At 49.0% G+C, this 18041-nt stretch overlaps 1 protein-coding gene across 16 annotated transcripts in view; it reads left to right on the top strand.

Moving 5' to 3' along the window:
* The window catches only part of LOC106595038 (probable E3 ubiquitin-protein ligase HERC1), a 290635-nt gene that overhangs the window by 28735 nt on the left and 243859 nt on the right, over nucleotides 1-18041 (top strand). For all 16 annotated transcript variants that reach the window (XM_045708500.1, XM_045708507.1, XM_045708508.1 and 13 more), the window contains exons 12-15: nucleotides 10926-11060; nucleotides 13007-13172; nucleotides 14769-14894; nucleotides 16921-17130. In XM_045708500.1, coding sequence (XP_045564456.1) covers nucleotides 10926-11060; nucleotides 13007-13172; nucleotides 14769-14894; nucleotides 16921-17130 — 637 coding nt within the window. The remainder of the gene's footprint in view (nucleotides 1-10925; nucleotides 11061-13006; nucleotides 13173-14768; nucleotides 14895-16920; nucleotides 17131-18041) is intronic.

The raw sequence follows: 18041 nt of genomic DNA, 5'->3' as shown, positions 1-18041 counted from the left end.
CTCTGACATGTAGAGTCAGGAGAAGGGAAGCATGTCAGAACACTCTGACATGTAGAGTCAGGATAAGGGAAGCATGTCAGAACACACTGACATGTAGAGTCAGGAGAAGGGAAGCATGTCAGAACACTCTGACATGTAGAGTCAGGAGAAGGGAAGCATGTCAGAACACTGACATGTAGAGTCAGGAGAAGGGAAGCATGTCAGAACACACTGACATGTAGAGTAAGGAGAAGGGAAGCATGTCAGAACACTCTGACATGTAGAGTCAGGAGAAGGGAAGCATGTCAGAACACTCTGACATGTAGAGTCAGGAGAAGGGAAGCATGTCAGAACACGCTGACATGTAGAGTCAGGAGAAGGGAAGCATGTCAGAACACACTCTGACATGTAGAGTCAGGAGAAGGGAAGCATGTCAGAACACGCTGACATGTAGAGTCAGGAGAAGGGAAGCATGTCAGAACACACTGACATGTAGAGTCAGGAGAAGGGAAGCATGTCAGAACACTGACATGTAGAGTCAGGAGAAGGGAAGCATGTCAGAACACTCTGACATGTAGAGTCAGGAGAAGGGAAGCATGTCAGAACACTGACATGTAGAGTCAGGAGAAGGGAAGCATGTCAGAACACTCTGACATGTAGAGTCAGGAGAAGGGAAGCATGTCAGAACACTGACATGTAGAGTCAGGAGAAGGGAAGCATGTCAGAACACTCTGACATGTAGAGTCAGGAGAAGGGAAGCATGTCAGAACACACTCTGACATGTAGAGTAAGGAGAAGGGAAGCATGTCAGAACACACTCTGACATGTAGAGTCAGGAGAAGGGAGGCATGTCAGAACACTCTGACATGTAGAGTCAGGATAAGGGAAGCATGTCAGAACACACTGACATGTAGAGTCAGGAGAAGGGAAGCATGTCAGAACACTCTGACATGTAGAGTCAGGAGAAGGGAAGCATGTCAGAACACTCTGACATGTAGAGTCAGGAGAAGGGAAGCATGTCAGAACACACTCTGACATGTAGAGTCAGGAGAAGGGAAGCATGTCAGAACACACTGACATGTAGAGTCAGGAGAAGGGAAGCATGTCAGAACACACTGACATGTAGAGTCAGGAGAAGGGAAGCATGTCAGAACACTCTGACATGTAGAGTCAGGAGAAGGGAAGCATGTCAGAACACACTGACATGTAGAGTAAGGAGAAGGGAAGCATGTCAGAACACACTCTGACATGTAGAGTCAGGAGAAGGGAAGCATGTCAGAACACTCTGACATGTAGAGTCAGGAGAAGGGAAGCATGTCAGAACACACTGACATGTAGAGTCAGGAGAAGGGAAGCATGTCAGAACACTCTGACATGTAGAGTCAGGAGAAGGGAAGCATGTCAGAACACACTGACATGTAGAGTCAGGAGAAGGGAAGCATGTCAGAACACTGACATGTAGAGTCAGGAGAAGGGAAGCATGTCAGAACACTCTGACATGTAGAGTCAGGAGAAGGGAAGCATGTCAGAACACACTGACATGTAGAGTAAGGAGAAGGGAAGCATGTCAGAACACACTGACATGTAGAGTAAGGAGAAGGGAAGCATGTCAGAACACACTGACATGTAGAGTCAGGAGAAGGGAAGCATGTCAGAACACACTGACATGTAGAGTCAGGAGAAGGGAAGCATGTCAGAACACTCTGACATGTAGAGTCAGGAGAAGGGAAGCATGTCAGAACACACTGACATGTAGAGTAAGGAGAAGGGAAGCATGTCAGAACACTCTGACATGTAGAGTAAGGAGAAGGGAAGCATGTCAGAACACACTGACATGTAGAGTCAGGAGAAGGGAAGCATGTCAGAACACTCTGACATGTAGAGTCAGGAGACGGGAAGCATGTCAGAACACTCTGACATGTAGAGTCAGGAGAAGGGAAGCATGTCAGAACAGCTGACATGTAGAGTAAGGAGAAGGGAAGCATGTCAGAACACTCTGACATGTAGAGTCAGGAGAAGGGAAGCATGTCAGAACACTGACATGTAGAGTCAGGAGAAGGGAAGCATGTCAGAACACTCTGACATGTAGAGTCAGGAGAAGGGAAGCATGTCAGAACACTCTGACATGTAGAGTCAGGAGAAGGGAAGCATGTCAGAACACGCTGACATGTAGAGTCAGGAGAAGGGAAGCATGTCAGAACACACTCTGACATGTAGAGTCAGGAGAAGGGAAGCATGTCAGAACACGCTGACATGTAGAGTCAGGAGAAGGGAAGCATGTCAGAACACACTGACATGTAGAGTCAGGAGAAGGGAAGCATGTCAGAACACTGACATGTAGAGTCAGGAGAAGGGAAGCATGTCAGAACACTCTGACATGTAGAGTCAGGAGAAGGGAAGCATGTCAGAACACTGACATGTAGAGTCAGGAGAAGGGAAGCATGTCAGAACACTCTGACATGTAGAGTCAGGAGAAGGGAAGCATGTCAGAACACTGACATGTAGAGTCAGGAGAAGGGAAGCATGTCAGAACACTCTGACATGTAGAGTCAGGAGAAGGGAAGCATGTCAGAACACACTCTGACATGTAGAGTAAGGAGAAGGGAAGCATGTCAGAACACACTCTGACATGTAGAGTCAGGAGAAGGGAGGCATGTCAGAACACTCTGACATGTAGAGTCAGGATAAGGGAAGCATGTCAGAACACACTGACATGTAGAGTCAGGAGAAGGGAAGCATGTCAGAACACTCTGACATGTAGAGTCAGGAGAAGGGAAGCATGTCAGACACACTCTGACATGTAGAGTCAGGAGAAGGGAAGCATGTCAGAACACACTCTGACATGTAGAGTCAGGAGAAGGGAAGCATGTCAGAACACACTGACATGTAGAGTCAGGAGAAGGGAAGCATGTCAGAACACACTGACATGTAGAGTCAGGAGAAGGGAAGCATGTCAGAACACACTGACATGTAGAGTCAGGAGAAGGGAAGCATGTCAGAACACACTGACATGTAGAGTAAGGAGAAGGGAAGCATGTCAGAACACACTCTGACATGTAGAGTCAGGAGAAGGGAAGCATGTCAGAACACTCTGACATGTAGAGTCAGGAGAAGGGAAGCATGTCAGAACACTCTGACATGTAGAGTCAGGAGAAGGGAAGCATGTCAGAACACACTGACATGTAGAGTCAGGAGAAGGGAAGCATGTCAGACACACTGACATGTAGAGTCAGGAGAAGGGAAGCATGTCAGAACACTCTGACATGTAGAGTCAGGAGAAGGGAAGCATGTCAGAACACACTGACATGTAGAGTAAGGAGAAGGGAAGCATGTCAGAACACACTCTGACATGTAGAGTCAGGAGAAGGGAAGCATGTCAGAACACTCTGACATGTAGAGTCAGGAGAAGGGAAGCATGTCAGAACACACTGACATGTAGAGTCAGGAGAAGGGAAGCATGTCAGAACACTCTGACATGTAGAGTCAGGAGAAGGGAAGCATGTCAGAACACACTGACATGTAGAGTCAGGAGAAGGGAAGCATGTCAGAACACACTGACATGTAGAGTAAGGAGAAGGGAAGCATGTCAGAACACACTGACATGTAGAGTCAGGAGAAGGGAAGCATGTCAGAACACTCTGACATGTAGAGTCAGGAGAAGGGAAGCATGTCAGAACACACTGACATGTAGAGTCAGGAGAAGGGAAGCATGTCAGAACACTGACATGTAGAGTAAGGAGAAGGGAAGCATGTCAGAACACTCTGACATGTAGAGTCAGGAGAAGGGAAGCATGTCAGAACACTGACATGTAGAGTCAGGAGAAGGGAAGCATGTCAGAACACTCTGACATGTAGAGTCAGGAGAAGGGAAGCATGTCAGAACACTCTGACATGTAGAGTCAGGAGAAGGGAAGCATGTCAGAACACTGACATGTAGAGTCAGGAGAAGGGAAGCATGTCAGAACACTCTGACATGTAGAGTCAGGAGAAGGGAAGCATGTCAGAACACTCTGACATGTAGAGTCAGGAGAAGGGAAGCATGTCAGAACACTCTGACATGTAGAGTCAGGAGAAGGGAAGCATGTCAGAACACACTCTGACATGTAGAGTCAGGAGAAGGGAAGCATGTCAGAACACTCTGACATGTAGAGTCAGGAGAAGGGAAGCATGTCAGAACACTCTGACATGTAGAGTCAGGAGAAGGGAAGCATGTCAGAACACACTGACATGTAGAGTCAGGAGAAGGGAAGCATGTCAGAACACACTGACATGTAGAGTCAGGAGAAGGGAAGCATGTCAGAACACTCTGACATGTAGAGTCAGGAGAAGGGAAGCATGTCAGAACACACTGACATGTAGAGTCAGGAGAAGGGAAGCATGTCAGAACACTGACATGTAGAGTAAGGAGAAGGGAAGCATGTCAGAACACTCTGACATGTAAAGTCAGGAGAAGGGAAGCATGTCAGAACACTCTGACATGTAGAGTCAGGAGAAGGGAAGCATGTCAGAACACACTCTGACATGTAGAGTCAGGAGAAGGGAAGCATGTCAGAACACACTCTGACATGTAGAGTCAGGAGAAGGGAAGCATGTCAGAACACTCTGACATGTAGAGTCAGGAGAAGGGAAGCATGTCAGAACACACTGACATGTAGAGTCAGGAGAAGGGAAGCATGTCAGAACACTGACATGTAGAGTCAGGAGAAGGGAAGCATGTCAGAACACTCTGACATGTAGAGTCAGGAGAAGGGAAGCATGTCAGAACACTGACATGTAGAGTCAGGAGAAGGGAAGCATGTCAGAACACACTCTGACATGTAGAGTCAGGAGAAGGGAAGCATGTCAGAACACACTGACATGTAGAGTCAGGAGAAGGGAAGCATGTCAGAACACTGACATGTAGAGTCAGGAGAAGGGAAGCATGTCAGAACACTCTGACATGTAGAGTCAGGAGAAGGGAAGCATGTCAGAACACACTGACATGTAGAGTAAGGAGAAGGGAAGCATGTCAGAACACACTCTGACATGTAGAGTCAGGAGAAGGGAAGCATGTCAGAACACTCTGACATGTAGAGTCAGGAGAAGGGAAGCATGTCAGAACACACTGACATGTAGAGTCAGGAGAAGGGAAGCATGTCAGAACACTGACATGTAGAGTCAGGAGAAGGGAAGCATGTCAGAACACTCTGACATGTAGAGTCAGGAGAAGGGAAGCATGTCAGAACACTGACATGTAGAGTCAGGAGAAGGGAAGCATGTCAGAACACTCTGACATGTAGAGTCAGGAGAAGGGAAGCATGTCAGAACACTGACATGTAGAGTCAGGAGAAGGGAAGCATGTCAGAACACTCTGACATGTAGAGTCAGGAGAAGGGAAGCATGTCAGAACACACTCTGACATGTAGAGTAAGGAGAAGGGAAGCATGTCAGAACACACTCTGACATGTAGAGTCAGGAGAAGGGAAGCATGTCAGAACACTCTGACATGTAGAGTCAGGATAAGGGAAGCATGTCAGAACACACTGACATGTAGAGTCAGGAGAAGGGAAGCATGTCAGAACACTCTGACATGTAGAGTCAGGAGAAGGGAAGCATGTCAGAACACTCTGACATGTAGAGTCAGGAGAAGGGAAGCATGTCAGAACACACTCTGACATGTAGAGTCAGGAGAAGGGAAGCATGTCAGAACACACTGACATGTAGAGTCAGGAGAAGGGAAGCATGTCAGAACACTGACATGTAGAGTCAGGAGAAGGGAAGCATGTCAGAACACTCTGACATGTAGAGTCAGGAGAAGGGAAGCATGTCAGAACACACTGACATGTAGAGTAAGGAGAAGGGAAGCATGTCAGAACACACTCTGACATGTAGAGTCAGGAGAAGGGAAGCATGTCAGAACACTCTGACATGTAGAGTCAGGAGAAGGGAAGCATGTCAGAACACACTGACATGTAGAGTCAGGAGAAGGGAAGCATGTCAGAACACTCTGACATGTAGAGTCAGGAGAAGGGAAGCATGTCAGAACACACTGACATGTAGAGTCAGGAGAAGGGAAGCATGTCAGAACACACTGACATGTAGAGTAAGGAGAAGGGAAGCATGTCAGAACACACTGACATGTAGAGTCAGGAGAAGGGAAGCATGTCAGAACACTGACATGTAGAGTCAGGAGAAGGGAAGCATGTCAGAACACTCTGACATGTAGAGTCAGGAGAAGGGAAGCATGTCAGAACACACTGACATGTAGAGTCAGGAGAAGGGAAGCATGTCAGAACACTCTGACATGTAGAGTCAGGAGAAGGGAAGCATGTCAGAACACACTGACATGTAGAGTCAGGAGAAGGGAAGCATGTCAGAACACTGACATGTAGAGTAAGGAGAAGGGAAGCATGTCAGAACACTCTGACATGTAGAGTCAGGAGAAGGGAAGCATGTCAGAACACTGACATGTAGAGTCAGGAGAAGGGAAGCATGTCAGAACACTCTGACATGTAGAGTCAGGAGAAGGGAAGCATGTCAGAACACTCTGACATGTAGAGTCAGGAGAAGGGAAGCATGTCAGAACACTGACATGTAGAGTCAGGAGAAGGGAAGCATGTCAGAACACTCTGACATGTAGAGTCAGGAGAAGGGAAGCATGTCAGAACACTGACATGTAGAGTCAGGAGAAGGGAAGCATGTCAGAACACTCTGACATGTAGAGTCAGGAGAAGGGAAGCATGTCAGAACACACTCTGACATGTAGAGTCAGGAGAAGGGAAGCATGTCAGAACACTCTGACATGTAGAGTCAGGAGAAGGGAAGCATGTCAGAACACTCTGACATGTAGAGTCAGGAGAAGGGAAGCATGTCAGAACACACTGACATGTAGAGTCAGGAGAAGGGAAGCATGTCAGAACACACTGACATGTAGAGTCAGGAGAAGGGAAGCATGTCAGAACACTCTGACATGTAGAGTCAGGAGAAGGGAAGCATGTCAGAACACACTGACATGTAGAGTCAGGAGAAGGGAAGCATGTCAGAACACTCTGACATGTAGAGTCAGGAGAAGGGAAGCATGTCAGAACACACTGACATGTAGAGTCAGGAGAAGGGAAGCATGTCAGAACACTCTGACATGTAGAGTCAGGAGAAGGGAAGCATGTCAGAACACACTGACATGTAGAGTCAGGAGAAGGGAAGCATGTCAGAACACTGACATGTAGAGTAAGGAGAAGGGAAGCATGTCAGAACACTCTGACATGTAGAGTCAGGAGAAGGGAAGCATGTCAGAACACTGACATGTAGAGTCAGGAGAAGGGAAGCATGTCAGAACACTCTGACATGTAGAGTCAGGAGAAGGGAAGCATGTCAGAACACTCTGACATGTAGAGTCAGGAGAAGGGAAGCATGTCAGAACACTGACATGTAGAGTCAGGAGAAGGGAAGCATGTCAGAACACTCTGACATGTAGAGTCAGGAGAAGGGAAGCATGTCAGAACACTCTGACATGTAGAGTCAGGAGAAGGGAAGCATGTCAGAACACTCTGACATGTAGAGTCAGGAGAAGGGAAGCATGTCAGAACACTCTGACATGTAGAGTCAGGAGAAGGGAAGCATGTCAGAACACACTCTGACATGTAGAGTCAGGAGAAGGGAAGCATGTCAGAACACTCTGACATGTAGAGTCAGGAGAAGGGAAGCATGTCAGAACACTCTGACATGTAGAGTCAGGAGAAGGGAAGCATGTCAGAACACACTGACATGTAGAGTCAGGAGAAGGGAAGCATGTCAGAACACACTGACATGTAGAGTCAGGAGAAGGGAAGCATGTCAGAACACTCTGACATGTAGAGTCAGGAGAAGGGAAGCATGTCAGAACACACTGACATGTAGAGTCAGGAGAAGGGAAGCATGTCAGAACACTGACATGTAGAGTAAGGAGAAGGGAAGCATGTCAGAACACTCTGACATGTAGAGTCAGGAGAAGGGAAGCATGTCAGAACACTCTGACATGTAGAGTCAGGAGAAGGGAAGCATGTCAGAACACACTCTGACATGTAGAGTCAGGAGAAGGGAAGCATGTCAGAACACACTGACATGTAGAGTCAGGAGAAGGGAAGCATGTCAGAACACTGACATGTAGAGTCAGGAGAAGGGAAGCATGTCAGAACACTCTGACATGTAGAGTCAGGAGAAGGGAAGCATGTCAGAACACTGACATGTAGAGTCAGGAGAAGGGAAGCATGTCAGAACACACTCTGACATGTAGAGTCAGGAGAAGGGAAGCATGTCAGAACACACTGACATGTAGAGTCAGGAGAAGGGAAGCATGTCAGAACACTGACATGTAGAGTCAGGAGAAGGGAAGCATGTCAGAACACTCTGACATGTAGAGTCAGGAGAAGGGAAGCATGTCAGAACACACTGACATGTAGAGTCAGGAGAAGGGAAGCATGTCAGAACACACTGACATGTAGAGTCAGGAGAAGGGAAGCATGTCAGAACACACTGACATGTAGAGTCAGGAGAAGGGAAGCATGTCAGAACACACTGACATGTAGAGTCAGGAGAAGGGAAGCATGTCAGAACACACTGACATGTAGAGTCAGGAGAAGGGAAGCATGTCAGAACACACTGACATGTAGAGTCAGGAGAAGGGAAGCATGTCAGAACACACTCTGACATGTAGAGTCAGGAGAAGGGAAGCATGTCAGAACACTCTGACATGTAGAGTCAGGAGAAGGGAAGCATGTCAGAACACTGACATGTAGAGTCAGGAGAAGGGAAGCATGTCAGAACACACTGACATGTAGAGTCAGGAGAAGGGAAGCATGTCAGAACACACTGACATGTAGAGTCAGGAGAAGGGAAGCATGTCAGAACACACTCTGACGTGTAGAGTCAGGAGAAGGGAAGCATGTCAGAACACACTCTGACATGTAGAGTCAGGAGAAGGGAAGCATGTCAGAACACACTCACATGTAGAGTCAGGAGAAGGGAAGCATGTCAGAACACTGACATGTAGAGTCAGGAGAAGGGAAGCATGTCAGAACACACTGACATGTAGAGTCAGGAGAAGGGAAGCATGTCAGAACACTGACATGTAGAGTCAGGAGAAGGGAAGCATGTCAGAACACACTGACATGTAGAATAAGGATCGCAGTCCCAGTCCCCCATCCCAGTACCCCATCCCAGTCCAACCCCCCATCCCAGTCCAACCCCCCATCCCAGTCCAACCCCAATCCCAGTTCAACCCCCCATCCCAGTCCCCCATCCCAGTCCCCCCATCCCTGTCCAACCCCCCCATCCCTGTCCAACCCCCACATCCCAGTCCAACCCCCATCCCAGTCCCCCCATCCCAACCCCCCATCCCAACCCCCCTATCCCAGTCCCCCATCCCAGTCCCCTCATCCCAGTCCAACCCACCATCCCAGTCCAACCCCCCATCCCAGTCCCCCATCCCACTCCAACCACCCACATCCCAGTCCCCCATCCCAGTCCAACCCCCCATCCCAGTTCAACCCCCCATCCCAGTCCCCCCATCCCAGTCCCCCATCCCTGTCCAACCCCCCACATCCCAGTCCAACCCCTATCCCAGTCCAACCCCTATCCCAGTCCAACCCCCATCCCAGTCCAACCCCCATCCCAGTCCAACCCTTATCCCAGTCCCCCCGTCCCAGTCCAACCCCCCATCCCAGTCCACCATGCCAGTCCAACCACCCACATCCCAGTCCCCCATCCCAGTCCAACCCCCCATCCCAGTCCAACCCCCTCATCCCAGTCCAACCCAACATCCCAGCCCCCCATCCCAGTCCAACCCCCCACATCCCAGTCCTCCATCCCAGTCCAACCCCACATCCCAGTCCAACCCCCCATCCCAGTCCAACCCCCCATCCCAACCCCCTATCCCATCCCAGTCCCACCCCCCATCCCATCCCAACCCCCCATCCCAGTCCCCATATCCCAGTCCCAATCCCCCATCCCAGTCTCAACCCCCCATCCCAGTCCCAACCCCCCATCCCCGTCCTTTCATCCCAGTTCCAACCCCCCATCCCAGTCCCCATATCCCAGTCCCAACCCCACATCCCAGTCTCAGTCCCCATATCCCAGTCCCAACCCCCTATCCCATCCCAGTCCAACCCCCCCATCCCAGTCCCAACCCCCTATCCCATCCCAGTCCAACCCCCCATCCCAGTCCAACCCCCATCCCAGTCCCAACCCCCTATCCCATCCCAGTCCAACCCCCCATCCCAGTCCAACCCCCATCCCAGTCCCAACCCCCTATCCCATCCCAGTCCAACCCCCCATCCCAGTGCAACCCCCCATCCCAGTCCAACCCCCATCCCAGTCCCAACCCCCTATCCCATCCCAGTCCAACCCCCCCATCCCAGTCCCAACCCCCCTATCCCATCCCAGTCCAACCCCCCATCCCAGTCCAACCCCCATCCCAGTCCAACCCCCATCCCAGTCCAACCCCCATCCCAGTCTCAACCCTCCATCCCAGTCCCAACCCCCCATCCCCGTCCTTTCATCCCAGTCCCAACCCCCCTATCCCATCCCAGTCCAACCCCCCATCCCAGTCCAACCCCCCATCCCAGTCCAACCCCCCATCCCAGTCCCATCTCTATCCATGGTGCTTCTATGTGGAATGCTGAGTCTGCTGGACTTCAGACCTCCAGGGGGTCAGCGGGGACTCATCCTACTGTACACACACACACACTGTTCTCACACACACACACACACACACACACACACTGTTCTCACACACACACACACACACTGTTCTCACACACACACACACACACACACACACACACACACACACACACACACACACTGTTCACACACACACTGTTCACACACACACACACACACACACACACACACACACACACTGTTCACACACACACTGTTCACACAGACATATGAGATGATAATATTGTTGTGTTTTAATTGGTCAACAGACAGGTGGTAGCATGGCACAGACCCTACTGTGTGGACCTGGAAGAAAGCACTTTCTCCCACCTGCGTTCCTTCCTGGAGCGCTACTGTGACGGCATCAACAGCGAGGTGCCACCCCTCCCCTTCCCCTCCTCCAGGTAGGTACTGGTACTGCAGGCACCAGAGGGAACTGTAAAGACTGGAATGAACAGCGAGGTGCCACCCCTCCCCTTCCCCTCCTCCAGGTAGGTACTGGTACTGCAGGCACCAGAGGGAACTGTAAAGACTGGAATGAACAGCGAGGTGCCACCCCTCCCCTTCCCCTCCTCCAGGTAGGTACTGGTACTGCAGGCACCAGAGGGAACTGTAAAGACTGGAATGAACAGCGAGGTGCCACCCCTCCCCTTCCCCTCCTCCAGGTAGGTACTGGTACTGCAGGCACCAGAGGGAACTGTAAAGACTGGAATGAACAGCGAGGTGCCACCCCTCCCCTTCCCCTCCTCCAGGTAGGTACTGGTACTGCAGGCACCAGAGGGAACTGTAAAGACTGGAATGAACAGCGAGGTGCCACCCCTCCCCTTCCCCTCCTCCAGGTAGGTACTGGTACTGCAGGCACCAGAGGGAACTGTAAAGACTGGAATGAACAGCGAGGTGCCACCCCTCCCCTTCCCCTCCTCCAGGTAGGTACTGGTACTGCAGGCACCAGAGGGAACTGTAAAGACTGGAATGAACAGCGAGGTGCCACCCCTCCCCTTCCCCTCCTCCAGGTAGGTACTGGTACTGCAGGCACCAGAGGGAACTGTAAAGACTGGAATGAACAGCGAGGTGCCACCCCTCCCCTTCCCCTCCTCCAGGTAGGTACTGGTACTGCAGGCACCAGAGGGAACTGTAAAGACTGGAATGAACAGCGAGGTGCCACCCCTCCCCTTCCCCTCCTCCAGGTAGGTACTGGTACTGCAGGCACCAGAGGGAACTGTAAAGACTGGAATGAACAGCGAGGTGCCACCCCTCCCCTTCCCCTCCTCCAGGTAGGTACTGGTACTGCAGGCACCAGAGGGAACTGTAAAGACTGGAATGAACAGCGAGGTGCCACCCCTCCCCTTCCCCTCCTCCAGGTAGGTACTGGTACTGCAGGCACCAGAGGGAACTGTAAAGACTGGAATGAACAGCGAGGTGCCACCCCTCCCCTTCCCCTCCTCCAGGTAGGTACTGGTACTGCAGGCACCAGAGGGAACTGTAAAGACTGGAATGAACAGCGAGGTGCCACCCCTCCCCTTCCCCTCCTCCAGGTAGGTACTGGTACTGCAGGCACCAGAGGGAACTGTAAAGACTGGAATGATATCATTGGGACCGTGTCCAGCTCATGGAAACCATGTGTTTAATGGTGTTCCATTCATTCCATTGAGACGGTGCTGAAGATGACAGCAGCCTCCACCATGCTGACTATTCATTTGAGGCATTAACAGTCCAGTAAAACCACGCTAACACAATAGGGGGGATACCTAGTCAGTTGTACAACTGAATGCCTTCAACTCAAATGTGTCTTCCTCATTTAACCCAACCCCTCTGAATCAGAGAGGTGTGGGGGGGGGCTGCCATAATCGCCATCCACGTCTTCGGCACCCCGGGGAACAGCGGGTTAACTGCCTTGTTCAGGGGAAAGAACGACAGATTTTTACCTTGTCAGCTCAGAGATTTGATCCAGCAACCGTTCGGTTACTGACCCAACGCTCTAACCACTAGGCTACCTGCTGGTTACTGGCCCAACACTCTAACCACTAGGCTACCTGCTGGTTACTGACCCAACACTCTAACCACTAGGCTACCTGCTGGTTACTGGCCCAACGCTCTAACCACTAGGCTACCTGCTGGTTACTGGCCCAACGCTCTAACCACTAGGCTACCTGGTGCCCCCAGGTGAATATTTATCTGAGGCGTTAACAGTCCCATAAAACCATGCTAATACTATATACATTCTGTAGCATTTTACTGATGCTACAATCATTGAGATCAATGAAAACCGTTGCATTGCCTTTCTGCTGGGCTTCGTTTTCTGTCTTATCAATACGATATCATAACACTCTGATGTACTACTTCATTACAGGGAGCATCACAACTTCCTGAAACTCTGCCTTCGACTGCTGTCCAATCACCTGGCTTTGGCTCTGGCTGGGGGAGTGGCCACCAGTATCCTAGGGCGACAGGCCCGCCCCCTCCGGAACCTTCTCTTCAGACTGATGGATTCCTCTGTTCCCGATGAGATCCAAGAGGTGAACACTGGCTCACACTGTAACCACTAGATTAGCTGTTCATTGAAGGGTGTCTGTATACAGCCCAAATGTTAACAATATAGATTTAACTATATTCCCTCAAAACACAATATCTCTACATGCCTTACATGACAACATTACCTTTCAGACTAGAGATGGCAATATGGACTCTGGATATGTGAAGCAACAAGGCACAATCTGTTGACTGACTGGTCTGAACTTGACAACTTGCCAGGTCCCTGACCCGTTGGGGTTTGTCCCTGAGACAAACCCAGTGTCGCTGTGTTTTGGTTGTCAGGCTGGGAGTGAGATCGATAGTCAAGCTGTTACCTCCTCTCATTGTGTGTTTTGGTTGTCAGGCTGGGAGTGAGATCGATAGTCAAGCTGTTACCTCCTCTCATTGTGTGTTTTGGTTGTCAGGCTGGGAGTGAGATCGATAGTCAAGCTGTTACCTCCTCTCATTGTGTGTTTTGGTTGTCAGGCTGGGAGTGAGATCGATAGTCAAGCTGTTACCTCCTCTCATTGTGTGTTTTGGTTGTCAGGCTGGGAGTGAGATCGATAGTCTAGCTGTTACCTCCTCTCATTGTGTGTTTTGGTTGTCAGGCTGGGAGTGAGATCGATAGTCAAGCTGTTACCTCCTCTCATTGTGTGTTTTGGTTGTCAGGCTGGGAGTGAGATCGATAGTCTAGCTGTTACCTCCTCTCATTGTGTGTTTAGGTTGTCAGGCTGGGAGTGAGATCGATAGTCAAGCTGTTACCTCCTCTCATTGTGTGTTTTGGTTGTCAGGCTGGGAGTGAGATCGATAGTCAAGCTGTTACCTCCTCTCATTGTGTGTTTTGGTTGTCAGGCTGGGAGTGAGATCGATAGTCAAGCTGTCTGTTAGGGCCTGTGGTACATCTCTGTGTAACCAGGCTGTGTTTGAGACGCTGTCATCTCTGTGTTGTCAGGCTCTAACACTGTTTCTCTGTGTTGTGTTGTCAGGCTCTAACACTGTGTCTCTGTGTTGTCAGGCTCTAACACTGTGTCTCTGTGTTGTCAGGCTCTAACACTGTGTCTCTGTGTTGTCAGGCTCTAACACTGCGTCTCTGGGTTGTCAGGCTCTAACACTGTCTCTGTGTTGTCAGGCTCTAACACTGTGTCTCTGTGTTGTCAGGCTCTAACACTGTGTCTCTGTGTTGTCAGGCTCTAACACTGCGTCTCTGTGTTGTCAGGCTCTAACACTGTCTCTGTGTTGTCAGGCTCTAACACTGTGTCTCTGTGTTGTCAGGCTCTAACACTGCGTCTCTGTGTTGTCAGGCTCTAACACTGCGTCTCTGTGTTGTGTTGTCAGGCTCTAACACTGTGTCTCTGTGTTGTGTTGTCAGGCTCTAACACTGTGTCTCTGTGTTGTGTTGTCAGGCTCTAACACTGTGTCTCTGTGTTGTGTTGTCAGGCTCTAACACTGTGTCTCTGTGTTGTGTTGTCAGGCTCTAACACTGTGTCTCTGTGTTGTGTTGTCAGGCTCTAACACTGTGTCTCTGTGTTGTTGTCAGGCTCTAACACTGTGTCTCTGTGTTGTGTTGTCAGGCTCTAACACTGTCTCTGTGTTTTCTCTAGGCTGTGATTGAGACTCTGTCTGTGGGGGCCACTATGCTGTTACCTCCTCTGAGAGAGAGGATGGAGCTTCTCCACTCCCTGCTGCCCCAGGGACCTGACAGATGGGAGAGTCTGTCTAAAGGACAGGTATAGTACATAGATGTATTACACGTTGGTCTGTACAATGCCATATACCTGTGACTATATCAATAAGGCCCAAGTTCTATTTAATCAATAAGGCGCTAATTCTATTGAATCAATAAGGCCCTGGTTCTATTTAATCAATAAGGCCCTAGTTCTATTGAATCAATACGGCCCTAGTTCTATTTAATCAATAAGGCCCTAATTCTATTGAATCAATAAGGCCCTGGTTCTATTTAATCAATACGGCCCTAGTTCTATTGAATCAACGAGGCCCTAGTTCTATTGAATCAACGAGGCCCTAGTTCTATTGAATCAACGAGGCCCTAGTTCTATTTCATCAACGAGGCCCTAGTTCTATTTCATCAACGAGGCCCTAGTTCTATTTCATCAACGAGGCCCTAGTTCTATTTCATCAACGAGGCCCTAGTTCTATTGAATCAATGAGGCCCTAGTTCTATTTCATCAACGAGGCCCTAGTTCTATTTCATCAACGAGGCCCTAGTTCTATTTCATCAACGAGGCCCTAGTTCTATTTCATCAACGAGGCCCTAGTTCTATTGAATCAATGAGGCCCTAGTTCTATTGAATCAACGAGGCCCTAGTTCTATTGAATCAATGAGGCCCTAGTTCTATTGAATCAACGAGGCCCTAGTTCTATTGAATCAACGAGGCCCTAGTTCTATTGAATCAATAAGGCCCTAGTTCTATTTCATCAATGAGGCCCTAGTTCTATTTCATCAACGAGGCCCTAGTTCTATTGAATCAACAAGGCCCTAGTTCTATTGAATCAATAAGGCCCTAGTTCTATTGAATCAATAAGGCCCTAGTTCTATTGAATCAATGAGGCCCTAGTTCTATTGAATCAACGAGGCCCTAGTTCTATTGAATCAACGAGGCCCTAGTTCTATTGAATCAACGAGGCCCTAGTTCTATTGAATCAACGAGGCCCTAGTTCTATTGAATCAACGAGGCCCTAGTTCTATTGAATCAACGAGGCCCTAGTTCTATTGAATCAACGAGGCCCTAGTTCTATTGAATCAACGAGGCCCTAGTTCTATTGAATCAACGAGGCCCTAGTTCTATTGAATCAACGAGGCCCTAGTTCTATTGAATCAACGAGGCCCTAGTTCTATTGAATCAACGAGGCCCTAGTTCTATTGAATCAACGAGGCCCTAGTTCTATTGAATCAACGAGGCCCTAGTTCTATTGAATCAACGAGGCCCTAGTTCTATTGAATCAATAAGGCCAGAGGAGGTGTGGTATATGGCCAATGTACCACGGCTATGGGCTGTTCTTATCCATGACGCAACACGGAGTGCCTGGATACAGCCCTTAGCCGTGGTATATTGACCATATACCACAAACCCCCAAGGTGCCTTATTGCTATTTTAGACAACAAATGGGTCTAATCCTGAATGCTGATTGGTTAAAACTGCATTCCAGCCGGTGTCTATTCCACAAGTTACCACTGGATAAATATATGATGTTAAAATGCCTATTTACTCTGTTCCATCTGACTGCGCAATCCACTGTCTCATCAGCCCAGCCAGGCAATTTATAAACTTGATCTCCACTATAAAAAGCATCTAGACATTATCTCACATTTCTATTAGACTAACATTTAGTTTTCAACAGCGGAGATTTGTATAAACCTTGCTGTCTGTCTCTCTGACATTTGCAACATAGTTTCAATATTGAAATTCGATTTCCAGCTGTCCCATAGTAATGAACGTGTCGGGGTCGGGACGAGACAGACAGACAGGAAGGCAGCTTTTCTCAGCCTGTCAAAATCATGAATCAGCATCATCTTTATGGACATATACAAAGAAATGTCAAAATAAAACAGGTCAAACAAAACGAAGTGCAGGTTGGGAAACGCTGCTCCAAACGTTCCTAAGTCAAAATGCTGCCATAGATAGATAGATAGATAGATAGATAGATAGATAGATAGATAGCTGACCTCTGTGTACCTCTCATCCTGTCCCTGCCTTGACCTCTGACCCCTGTCCTCTGACCCTGCATTTCCAGAGGATGCAACTGGACATCATTCTGACTTCACTCCAGGACCACACCCACGTAGCATCCCTCCTGGGGTTCAGCTGTCCCCCCGAGGCCCCCGAGGCCCTGGCCTCCTCCTGCGGCCTGGACCCCTCCTACGGAGCCCCCAGTACCAACCCTGACACACACCTGGCTGAGATCCTAATGAAGACCCTGCTCAGGAACCTGGGCTTCTACACGGTGAGGAGAGAGGCAGCGTAGTTGTTCCAGATCATTCCATTTTACAGTGGCTTGCCAAAGTATTCACCCCCTTGGCATTTTTCCTATTTTGTTGCCTTACAATCTGGAATTAAAATTTATTTTTTGGGGTGTTTGTATCATTTGATTTACACAACATGCCTACCACTTTGAAAATGCAAAATATTTTTTATTGTGAAACAAACAAGAAATAAGACAAAAAAACTAAAAACTTGAGCGTGCATAACTATTCACCCCACCAAAGTCAATACGTAGAGCCACCTTTTGCAGCAAGTACAGCTGCAAGTCTCTTGGGGTATGTCTCCATAAGCTTGGCACATCTAGCCACTGGGATGTTTGCCCATTCTTGAAGGCAATACTGCTCCAGCTCCTTCAACTTGGATGGGTTCCACTGGTGTACAGCAATCTTTAAGTCATACCACAGATTCTCAATTGGATTGAGTTCTGGGCTTTGACTAGGCCATTCCAAGACATTTAAATGTTTCCCCTCAAATCACTCAAGTGTTGCTTCAGCAGTATGCTTAGGGTCATTGTCCTGCTGGAAGGTGAACCTTCATCCCAGTCTCAAATCTCTGGAAGACTGAAACACGTAACTCAAGAAAATCCCTGTATTTAGCGCCGTCCATCATTCTTTCAATTCTGATCAGTTTCCCACTTCCTGCCGATAAAAAACATCCCCACAGCATGATGCTGCCACCACCATGCTTCACTGTGGGGATGGTGTTCTCGGGGTGATGAGAGGTGTTGGGTTTGCGCCAGACATAGCGTTTTCCTTGATGGCCAAAAAGCTACATTTTTGTCTCATCTGACCAGAGTACCTTCTTCCATATTTTTGGGGAGTCTCCCAAATGCCTTTTGGCGAACACCAAAAGTATTTGCTTATTTTTTTCTTT

The sequence above is a fragment of the Salmo salar genome, chromosome ssa26 (genome assembly GCF_905237065.1).
Source record: "Salmo salar chromosome ssa26, Ssal_v3.1, whole genome shotgun sequence".
Taxonomy (NCBI): domain Eukaryota; kingdom Metazoa; phylum Chordata; class Actinopteri; order Salmoniformes; family Salmonidae; genus Salmo; species Salmo salar.
Note: the sequence above shows the minus strand (reverse complement) of the source record. Positions and strands in the feature narration are given on the sequence as shown.